This window comes from Nicotiana sylvestris, chromosome 8 (genome assembly GCF_000393655.2).
Source record: "Nicotiana sylvestris chromosome 8, ASM39365v2, whole genome shotgun sequence".
In the NCBI taxonomy this organism is placed as follows: Eukaryota; Viridiplantae; Streptophyta; class Magnoliopsida; order Solanales; family Solanaceae; genus Nicotiana; species Nicotiana sylvestris.
Window position 1 is genome coordinate 223,471,634 of NC_091064.1, and position 11,998 is coordinate 223,483,631.

Consider the following 11,998-nt stretch of genomic DNA (forward strand, 5'->3'; position numbering starts at 1 on the left):
CATGGAATTGATGAATAAATTTGTTATACTAATATGTGTGGATATGTGGTAAACTAGTTGCGGCAGTGATTCAATTAATGATTAGCTATAAAATAGCTCAATTTGAAAAAATTTCAAAAGAAAATGATTTTCTTAATTGGTTAGAGTATGGAAAAAATTTAAAGAAATTAAGATGGAATCAATAACATGGGTTCGTTCGTTTCCATGTGGATGTTAATATAATTTTTGGGGAATCTTTGAGGGGTTAATGAGGGACCTACTAACATGTATCAGGTGAAAGGCAACCGTGTGTAGAAGCAGAAAAATAATCATATTGAAGGACAGTCATATCAGAGAAAAAAAAGTGATGATGTTATATTATTATTTGTGTGTGTCAATTGCAATCCGTTGAAGGGAGCGTTGGCGTAATTGGTAAAGTTGTTGTTGTGTGACCAGAAGGTTACGGGTTCGAGCCGTGAAAACAGCCTCTTGTAGAAATGCAGGGATATTCTTGTGGTCCAACCCTTCTCCGGACCCCGCTCATAACGGGAGATTAGTGCACCGGGCTGCCCTTTAATTGCGATCCGTGGATTTTGATGTAAACTTTTAAGAGCATTAATTGAGGTTTCTAACCACCATAGATTTTGGTGGATTTGGTGGAACGGATAAGATCCTTTTGTTTTAATTAGAGGTGTTATGAATTTGAGCCTTGGGAACAAAAAAATTATTGATAGGAAGCGCTTTTATCAAAATTCATGCAATGCAAATTTTAATTAATCGAGGCGTCAACCCAAATATTGAATAATGGGTAAGAAACAAAGAAAAAGGTCTTTGATAAGGCAAAATATGAGCCAAATTCAACTAAGAGACAATACTTATCAATCAAGGTCTCTAAAAGGCAAAATTAAGCCACATTCATCTAAAGGCAATCATGCAATTTGGTTCTAAAGATCGTTCATTTACATATTGCAATTTTAATGTTCTCTGATAAATGGAACCAAGTGATCCACTATGTCAAGAATCATTGAACCACAAATGCGCTGATGCCGTGGAGTTTGTCCATTAGCAGATTATTATTATTATGAGGAAAATAAACTCTTCCTCTTCAATGTTTAATACTCCATTTTTTCGAGATAATTTTAAAATCAATGTTTAATACTCCCTTTTTTCACTTTTACTTGTCCACTATATATGGACTTTGTACTCCCCTTAAAAATAATAAATGAAGTGCATAATTTACTATGATATCCATATCAATTGATGCATATTTTTAATGGATTTAAGAAAATAATTTGAAATTAGTGGGTATAACAGGAAAAAAGAAATCGTCTTCTCTTGATATACTAAAAGTAAAAATTTATTTTTAAAATACTGAACAAGTAAAAGTAAACGGAGAGAGTATAACATAATAAATCGAGTAGTACACAGTTAGTCAGAGACTCGGGAAGAGAAAGAAAGCATATTGAGTTCAACGATTTTTTTTTTTTTTTTGGTGCAAAAACAAATATGGTTGAACTCAATATGTAAAAGACTTTGATGGCACATTGATTTGCCAATCTATAGTAAACCTTATTGTAAAAAAGGGAGTCATTTTTTATGATTTTTTTTAGTGTTTAGTTGGTGAGTGAATTTCTTTCCCCGAAAAGGTAGAAAACTCAATAATATTTAACATATGAAGAATGTTTTGATAATTTTTTTGAGTATTAAAAATTAATAATATTATCTAAGAGTTAGTTATATCAAATAATATAAAATTAAAGATAAGATAATTATAAACTCAAGCCATAAGTGAGGGAAATTATTTTTCTAGTAAAAAATTAATTATGATAACCAAACACCAATCCTGATAGTCACCATCAACACCTGTAGGCAAATGGTACTTTTGGACATAAGAATATTTTTTTTTTCAAAAAATTGTCATTTTTTTCGAAATCAGTGTTTGGCCATAAAATTTTCAATTTTCACTTGAAAATGAATTTTAGAATTTTTCGAAAATTTGAAAAATTCTAAAAAACTATTTTTCAAAATTTTCACTCAGATCACTTACAAAAATTTAAAAACAACCCAAAATTATATTCATGTCCAAACACAACTCTAATTTTCAAATACCATTTTCACTTGAAAAAAAAAATTCACTTTTTTTTTTTGAATTTTACAATTCTTTATGTCTAAACGCCCACTAAGAATCTCCTCACAGTAGGTATCAGTTTAATACACAGAACCCTTTTCTTTTTCCTTTTTTGATCCTTCAAATTTAAATAAAATTAAAATCACAGGCATAAAAATATATGCATACAAATGCGAGCTAGAAAAAAAAAAGAAAATATTTCTCGTACTAATAGGAGATAACACGTACTTTGTACAATTAGTCGAGCTATATATATATATATATATATATATATATATATATAAACTAACTCGAACAAATATTTCTCGTACTAATAGGACAATTAGTAGAGCTATATATATATATATAAACTAACTCGAACACCACGATTATCGAAAAACTAAAGCAATTCTTATCGGTTGATGAGCTAGGCCCTTTTCAAGAATAGACATTTGGAAATGGTGGACCTTAGTTTACAACCCTTTAACCTAACAAATTATGAGCAACCTCATCTTCTGAAATAAAAACCAGCTTCTCCTCCATTTAAAGTGCTTTCCAACATAAAATTTTGCCCCCATATATGATAATGATATTTAGATTCCACCACTATCTATTGTCTTCAAATTTGTATGGTAGATCATATTGCACCTATCTACTTAAGTTTTTAAAATTGGAAAAAAGGTAAATTTTGTTTGATATGTTGTTTTTTTCGAGATGGAATTGCTGTTCCATTATTAAGAACCTATATAAGTGGATCTTGTGTGTGATTTTTCTTAAGAAACTCTATTTGCCCTATAACCTGGAAATTGGAAATTGTTTAGTTAAAAGTTGAAAATATGTTATGAGTCAAAGAGATTATTAGAGTCACTCTAGTAGTTATAATTTGATGGTTCTAATCTCACCAATTTTCTTAAGATTTGTTGTGGTTTGAATGGAAATAATATGCTTAATTTTCTGTTCAGGTTATTTGAAAGTAGAGGCGGACCCAGGATTTGATGGTCGCGGGGCACCATGACGTTCAATTAAATTTACCATTACTCATAAAGATTGATACGGGGGCCTATGCTAATATTTGACTATTTTTAAAAAATATTTGTAATTATATAGAATTTTTACTGAAATTTTCAAGTGCCCGTGACCGCTCATTTTATAATATGCGTCCTCCTCTGTTTGAAAGACATATTCCCTTCTTAATTCCCATTCCTTATTTACGAGCCAGCTCCTCCGATCAAACTCCCTATTTCGATCCTGAAAAACAGAATGAAAAAAGAAAGTTACCAGTGAAAGAACAAATATAGTCTTTAACTAAAGGGCAGTCCGATGCACAGAGCTTCCGCTATGTGCGGGATCTGGGGAAGGGCCGGATTATAAGGGTCTATTATACACAACATTACTCTGTATTTCTACAAAAAATTATTTTTACGGCTTGAACCTGTGACCTCCTGATCACATGACAGTAATTTTACCAGTTACGTCAAGGCTCCCCTACAAATATAATCTTTAACTAAGAAGTGAAATTCATATTTCATAACTGCTATGGCCTATACTAGGGGTGTTCGTCGGTCGGTATGGTACGGTATTTAGACATTTCGGTTCGGTATTTTCGGTCTTCGGTTTCTTAAAATCCTATACCAATACCGTACCTAATTAAATTCGGTATGGTTCGATTTTTCTACTTTCGGTTTCGATTTATTCGGTTCGGTAACTTCGATTTATTCCGTTTGAATACTAACTAGTACATAGAGTCATACACTCTAATATTCTTAATTAAAGTACTCAAAAATGCAAAACTGAAAATGCTTGTTGACAAAATTTTGTCCAAATCTAGCAAATATCGACCCAAGTAGAGAAAATTGTACATAAAAGAATATTTGATCATTAGAAATGTCTTGTTACTTGTTTAGATTTAATTGATGAACTTTGAGAATAAAGAAAAGTAAAATTTTAGATTTTTTATATTTATGTTATAATTGATAATATGTGTTTTGTGTAATAAAATATTTATTTCGGTACGATATCGGTATTTCGGTATTTTATTTTAAAATACCAAATACCATACCTAATATCAATTTTTTAAAAAACTTAAATCAAATACCATATTAAATACCAAAATACCATATACCAAATACCAAAATTTTCGGTTTTGATACAGTAATTCGGTATTTACCAAATTATACCCCGCCCTAGCCTGTACTATAGCATAGTGATATCAGTGGGAGTCTCGATTAGCATTACTCGCTTTCCCCTACCCCTTCTCCAATCCACTATGTAATAATAATAAAAAAGAATTATTTTTCAAGAAATAAAAACTACACGCTTTGAAATGGGCTCTCCTAGTATAATTGTCATGGGCTTGTATGGAATGTGCTTTATTTTGGGCTTTTTTTTAATGAGAAACTTTCAGAAACTACTATGTTTTAGTGGTTATTAGTTAGTTGTAGTTACTATTTACTATACTAATTTTAGTGTACGTGCGTTGCACGTGTGCATCACGTTAAAAACTTAAGTCAATATTGTCCACACCAAGATTAAAAACTCGATTGGTTGTATAGTATGGTTGTCTTATATCTAATTTGTGTGGTTGTTTTTATGTTCTACCAATTAAAAGTTAATATTGTCCTAAACTCACTCCGAATGCACTCTGCTAATAACAATTTTAAAATTTCAAGAGTTCACAATATTGAAGCTAAATTTTCAAAATTATCGAGGGGAAAATGACCAATTTATAGTTATTTGAAGAGTTCCAAATACATTAGTATAACTTAAGTGTAAAAGATTAACTATAGTTGCAAATTCAGATAGTATGGTTGTGGCTTAAATTATTTCTAAATTAACACCATATTAGTTTAGACTTCTAAAAATTTAAAGTTAAGATTAAATAAAAACTCTTAAAAATTTAACAGGAAAAAGCGAACATACATTGCTGATGGATATTCCATATTTTTAGGTAATTAATTATTAGAAATATAGAGAAAAAAATACCTTAGAGGTGAAGAATTAAAAAAAAAACTTTAATGGCTACGTACTAAACTCCAAAAGAATATTTATAAAAACTGGTCAAATAAGGAAAAAAATCAATAGTAAATTTTAATTGAATTTGATAGGGGCTTAATACTTTTAATATAGTATAGATATAGATATATATAAATATCGATAGGGACCAGCTATGCCTGAATCTGCACATAGGGTGCAAGGAGTAAAGTGAGTACTCTGACTCAGTGAGTAATAATCATAAATAAAGACTGAATGCAGGAAATCACGTAAGGCAAATACATGCTATAATGAAGCAGTAAAACCATTAAAATAGTGAATCAGTAAAAATACGAATAATCATTTAAGTTCAGTTTAAACTTCAGAAATACCTTTTCAATAATTTAACAATTAATGACAAGCACTTAAGAAAGATAAACACATAAAGGTTCGCCCCTCAGGCACAGTATCAACAAATCTGCCCCTCGGGCAACATCTCAGAACAATACTAGCCCCTCTGGCTTAATCTCATATCACAATGGGTACCCGCGCTCACTGGGGGTGTGCAGACTCCTGGAGGGGCCCCTTACGGCCCAAGCACAATATCAAGCCATCTCGTGGCATCATCACTAGGCCCTCGGCCTCATATCAATCAATGTTTCCTCACAACATAGGCCCTCGACCTTACTCGGTCAAAAATGCTCACAAACCACTTGGGCAGTAGTAAAACGGTGATTCTCAGCCCAATATCATTTAAGTATTAAAACAGAGTAAACATGGCTGAGTATGACAAACAATGGAAAATATCATGACTAAGTTCAAGTATAAAGTCAAAACAATATCAATATAAATCCCCGAAGGGTTCAAATAGTTGGCACAAGTCCCAAATATGACATTCAACCCAAATCATGATCATAGCAAATAGATTTCAGTCAAATACGCGGTAAAATAGTCATTCAGGACGGACTAAGTCACAATCCTCAACAGTGCACGACCTCACGCTCGTCATCAATCGTGTGCTCCACCTCAATATATTACTACAATGTGCAATCCGGTGTTTCGAACCCTCAGAACATCATTTACAATCATTACTCACCTCGAACCGGTCAAATCTCTAGTCCTTAATTTCCCTAATTTCTACCTCTAATCCGTGAAATAATAGCATAGAAACGAGTTTTAGGTCCAAATTCCTTACCTCAATGAGTTTCCCTTGAAATCCCTCTTTCAAATCGCCCATAAAGCTCCAAAGCCGAATAGAAATGGTGAAAAATGGCTCAAAATCGCGAAGGTCACAATTTATACTTTCTGCCCAGACATTTCGCATCTACGGTCCAATTTCCGTTTCTGCGGTATCGCATATGCGGCCAACTAAACGCTTCTACGGTTCTTCACTTAACGGCCAAAATCGCATCTGCGATCAACCTCCCACACTTGCGCCTTCGCAGGTGTGGTCCCATAACCGCATCTGCAGTCCCTGACTTCCTAGGCATTTCCGCTTCTGCGATCTCCCTTATTGCACCTGCGGTCCCCAATCCGCAGGTGCGGAAACACCAGAAGCAGCAAAATCTGCAGCTGCAACAAGGTCTCAAACTCCCCGTCAACCATCAGAAATCACCCCAAGGCCCCCGGGACCTCAACCAAAAGCACCAACATATCCCAAAACCTTATTCAAACTTATTCCAATCTTTAAAACACCCCAAATAACATCAAATCAGCCAAAACACATCGGATTCAAGCCAAACTTTCAAAAATCTTCCGAATTCAAACCACGTCCGAATGACCTAAAATTTTGCACACACATCCCAAATGACCCAACGAAACTGCTGCAACTCTTGAAATTCCATTTCGACCCCTATATCAAAATCTCGCCTACCAACCGGAAATCGCCAAAATATCAACTTCGCCAATTCAAGACTAAGTCTACTCCGAACCTCCAAAACTCATTCTGATCACACTCCTAAGTCCAAAATAGCCTCCCGAAGCTATCTGAACCATTCGAACTTACATCCGAGCCCTCTAACACACAAGTCAACATTCGGTTATCTTTTCCAACCTAAACTCACTCCAAAGAGACTAAGTGTCTCAAACCTTACCAAAATTATTCCGGATTCGATCCGACCAACCCGATACCACATGACACAGATAAAAAAAGCATAAAGAAGCAATAATGGGGGAAATGGAGCGGTAACTCATGAGACAACTGGCTGGGTCGTCACATCCTCCCCAACTTAAACAAACATTCATCCTCGAACGAGTCAAGAAACATACCTAAAGCCTCAAACAAGTGAGGATATCTGCTCCGCATCTCCCGCTCGGTCTCCCAGGTAGCCTCCTCCACGGGCCGATCTCTACACTACATTTTCACTAAAGCTATATCCTTTGACTTCAACTTTCAAACTTGACGACCCAAAATAGCTACTGGCTCCACATCATAGGTCAAGTCACCATCCAACTGAACCGTGCTGAAATTCAGAACATGAGACGGATCCCCAATATACTTTCGGAGCATAGAAACATGAAATACCGGATGAACACTCGACAAGATGGGTGGTAAAGCAAGCTCATAATTCACCTCCCCAATCCTCCGGAGCACCTCAAAAGGCCCAATAAACCGCGGACTCAATTTTCCTTTCTTCCCAAATCTCATAACACCCTTCATGGGAGAAACCTTCAACAGATCCTTCTCACCAACCATGTAAGACACATCTCGAACCTTCCTGTCAGCATAACTCTTTTGCCTCGACTGCGCCGTACGAAGCCTCTCCTAGATCACCTTCACCTTGTCTAAAGCATCCTGCACCAAGTCTGTCCCCAATAGCCTAGCCTTACCGGGCTCGAACCAACCAACTGGAGATCTACACCGCCTCTCACACAAAGCCTTATATGGAGCTATCTGAATACTCGACTGATAGTTGTTGTTATAAACAAACTCTGCAAGCGGTAGAAACTCATCCCATGACCCTCCGAAATCAATGACACAAGCACGCAACATGTCCTACAATATCTGAATAGTGCGCTCGGACTGACCTTCCGTCTGAGGGTGAAAAGTTGTGCTCAACTCGACCTGAGTACCCAACTCTCTCTACACGACCCTCCAAAACTGCGAAGTAAACTGAATACCTCAATCGAAGATGATGGAAACTGGATTACCATGCAACCGAACAATTTCTCGAATATAGATCCCTACCAACCGCTCTGAAGAATAGGTAGTACATACAGGAATGAAGTGCGCAGACTTGGTCAGCCGATCCACAATCACCCAAATAGCATCGAACTTCTTCAAATTCCATGGAAGTCCAACTACAAAATCCATAGTGATCCTCTCCCATTTCTACTCTGGAATATCCATCTGCTGAAGTAAGCCACCCGGTCTCTGATGCTCATATTTCACCTGCTGATAATTGAGACACCGAGCTATAAATCCCACAATGTCTTTATTCATTCTCTACCACTAATAGTGTTATCTCAAATCCTGATACATCTTTGCGGGACCCAGATGAATAGAATACCGCGAGTTGTGGGCCTCCTCCAGAATCAACTCCCGAAGCCCATCCACATTGGTCACATATATCCGGCCCTGCATCCTCAATACCCCATCATCACCAATGGTCACATTCCTGGCATCATCGTGCTGAAATCTGTCCTTAAGGACAAGCAAATGCGGATCATCATACTGGCACTCTCTGATGCCATCATATAAGGAAGACCGAGAAACCACACAAGCCAATACCCGTCTAGGGTCCGAAATATCTAACCTCATGAACTGATTGGCCAAGGCCTGGACATCAACTACAAGAGGTCTCTCCCCAACTGGAATAGATGCCAAACTCCCCATACTCACCGCCTTTTGACTCAAAGCATCTGCCACCATATTGGCCTTTCCCGGATGGTACAATATAGTAATATCATAATCCTTTAACAACTCCAACCATCTCCGCTGCCTCAAATTGAGATCTTTCTATTTGAACAAGTGCTGGAGGCTACGATGATCAGTAAACACCTCACAAGACACACCATACAAGTAATGCCTCCAAATCGTCAACGCTTGAACAATGACAACCAACTCCAAATCATTAACTGGGTAGTTCTTCTCATGGGGCTTCAACTGACGAGAAGCATAAGCAATAACTCTACCCTCCTGCATTAATGCACAACCAATACCAACTCTCGAAGCATCACAATACACAGTATATGAACCTGAAGTTGATGGAAACACTAACACTGGAGTCGTGGTCAAACACTCATCCAACCATACAAATGAAACACCATTCTGAGTCAACTTGGTCAAGGGTGATGCAATAGATGAAAATCCCTGAACAAACCGACGATAATAACCCGCCAAACCAAGAAAGCTGTGAATCTCTATGGCTGAGGACGGTCTAGGCCAACTCTGAACTGCCTATATCTTCTTCGGATCAACCTGAATACCCTCGCTAGACACCACGTGCCCCAAGAAATCCACTAAATTGAGCCAAAACTCACATTTGGAGAACTTTGCATAAAACTTCTCCTCCCCCAACCTCTGCAACATAACTCTCAAATGCTCCGCGTGCTCCTCCTGACTACGCGAGTACACTAGAATATCATCAATGAAGACAATCACGAACGAATCAAGATAAGGCTGAAATACGTTGTTCACTAGATGCATGAACGCTGCTGGGGCATTGGTCAGCCCAAAAGACATAACAAGGAACTCATAATGACCATATCTGGTCCTGAAGGCTATTTTGAGAATATTCGATTCCCTAATCTTCATCTGGTGATAACCTGAACGGAGATCAATCTTGGAGAACACTCTTGCTCCCTGAAGCTGGTCGAATAAATCATCGATGCGAGGCAAAGGATACTTGTTCTTGATTGTTACCTTGTTCAATTGCCTATAATCAATGCATATCCTCATTGTGTCATCCTTCTTCTTCACAAACAGAACCGGCACACCCCAAGGTGACACACTAGGCTGAATGAACCCCTTATCAAGAAGTTCCCGAAGGTTCTCCTTTAACTCCTTCAACTCCGCTGGTGCCATACGATATGGCAGAATAGAAATGGTCTAAGTGCCTGGCACCAGGTCAATACCAAAATCAATATCCCTGTCCGGTAGTATGCCCGACAGGTCTACAGGAAACACATCGGGAAAATCCCTCACAACTGGAATAGAATCAATACTGGGAGTCTTAGCTCCTACATCTCTCACAAAGGCTAGATACGAAAGACAACCCTTCCCAACCATACACTGGGCCTTCAAGAATGAGATAACTCTACTAGGGACGTAATCAATTACACCTCGCCACTCAATCCATGGCACACCCGGTATAGCCAAAGTGACTATCTTAGCATGACAGTCCAGATAGCACAACACAGAGATAACCAATCCATGCCCAAAATGACATCGAAATCCACCATATACAATAATAAAAGATCTTCACGGGTATCCAGACCCCCAATAGTCACCACACACGATCGGTACACACAGTCTACAACAACAATATCGCCCACCGAGTAGATACATAAACATGTGAAGCAAGAGTCTCACGGGGCGTACCCAAATAACGAGCAAAGTATGATGACATATAAGAAAAGGTGGAACTGGGATCAAATAATATAGAGGCATCTCCATGGCAGACTGAAACAATACCTGTGATAACAACATCGGAAGCAATAACATCAGGTCTAGCTGGAAGTGCATAAAAACGGGCCTGGCTGCCACCTGATCGACCTCCCCCTCTGGGACGGCCTCTAGCTGACTGACCCCACCCCTAGCTGGCTGGGCGGGTGGTAGTGAAGTGACTGGTGTTGAAGTCGATGACTAACCCCTCTACTGAGATGGACCCACAAAACGACGAGGACACTGCCTCCACATATGACACATCTCTCCACACTCAAAACAACTCTCAGGTGCTGGAGAAGGGGATTGAAGGGAACCCCTAGCACCGGAATAGCTAGCAGATGCACCTAGCATAAAAGAGCCCTGAACTGATAGAGCACGGGATGATCTCTAAGCTGGAAGGGCACTAAGTGATGACTGGCCCTGATGAGAACTGTGAGAACCATGAACCAGCGGTGCCCCACGATAACCTGGGCGAACTGGCTGAGTAGGCCTGAATGGATGGCCTTTGCCGTACTAGAACTGACCTCTCGAAGGAGCACCACTATAGCTACCAGATCCTCGAGGCCTCTTGGCCTCCCTCTCCTCTCGCTCCTAGAGACGAACAAACTCAATCTCATGGGCAATATCCACAACCTCCTCGAAAGTAGCACCAGACACCCTCTCCCTGGTCATGAGTATACAGAGCTGATAAGTGAGGCCATCAACAAACCTCCTAATCCTCTATCTATCTGTCGGAACCAACCAAATGGTATAACGAGCTAACTTGGAGAACCTCAACTCATACTGCGACACGGTCATCTCGCCATGATGCAACCACTCAAACTGCCTACGCAACTCCTCTCTAAAAGACTGCAGCACATACTTCTCCAGGAAGAGAACAGAGAACTGCTGCCAGGTAAGAGGTGTTGCATTAACAAGCCTACACCTTTCAAAATCCTCCCACCAAGTGAATGCAGCTCCGAAAAACTGATAAGTAGTGAAAGCGACCCCGTTGGTCTCCAAAATACCTGTCGTACGAAGCATTCTCTGGCACTTATCTAAGAAACCATGGGCATCCTTGCCATCTGCACCACTGAATATCGGAGGCTGAAGTATACCAAACCTCTCCAACCTGCGCTGCTTGTCCTCTGGCATGGAAGGAACTACATAGTCCTGAGCAGCTAATATGAAGGTTTGAGATGTGTCTTACATGGTTGGTGAAAAGGTTCTGTTGAAGGTTTCACCCATAGAAGGGCTTTATGAGATTTGGGAAGATAGGAAAATTGAGTTTGCGGTTCATTGGGCCTTTTGAGGTGCTCCGGAGGATTAGGGAGGTGGCTTATGAGCTTGCTTTG

General features: G+C 38.7%; 1 protein-coding gene across 1 annotated transcript; it reads right to left on the reverse strand.

Moving 5' to 3' along the window:
• Positions 1-11,384: 11,384 nt before the first annotated feature.
• LOC138876420 (uncharacterized) lies at positions 11,385-11,798 on the reverse strand. The gene has a single exon (XM_070155340.1). It carries the CDS (start codon positions 11,796-11,798, stop codon positions 11,385-11,387), a length of 414 nt encoding a protein of 137 aa, XP_070011441.1.
• Positions 11,799-11,998: the final 200 nt, after the last annotated feature.

Excerpts from the sequence above, each read along its gene's own strand:
- LOC138876420 (XM_070155340.1), bottom strand. The coding sequence starts at position 11,798 with ATGCCAGAGGACAAGCAGCGCAGGTTGGAGAGGTTTGGTATACTTCAG.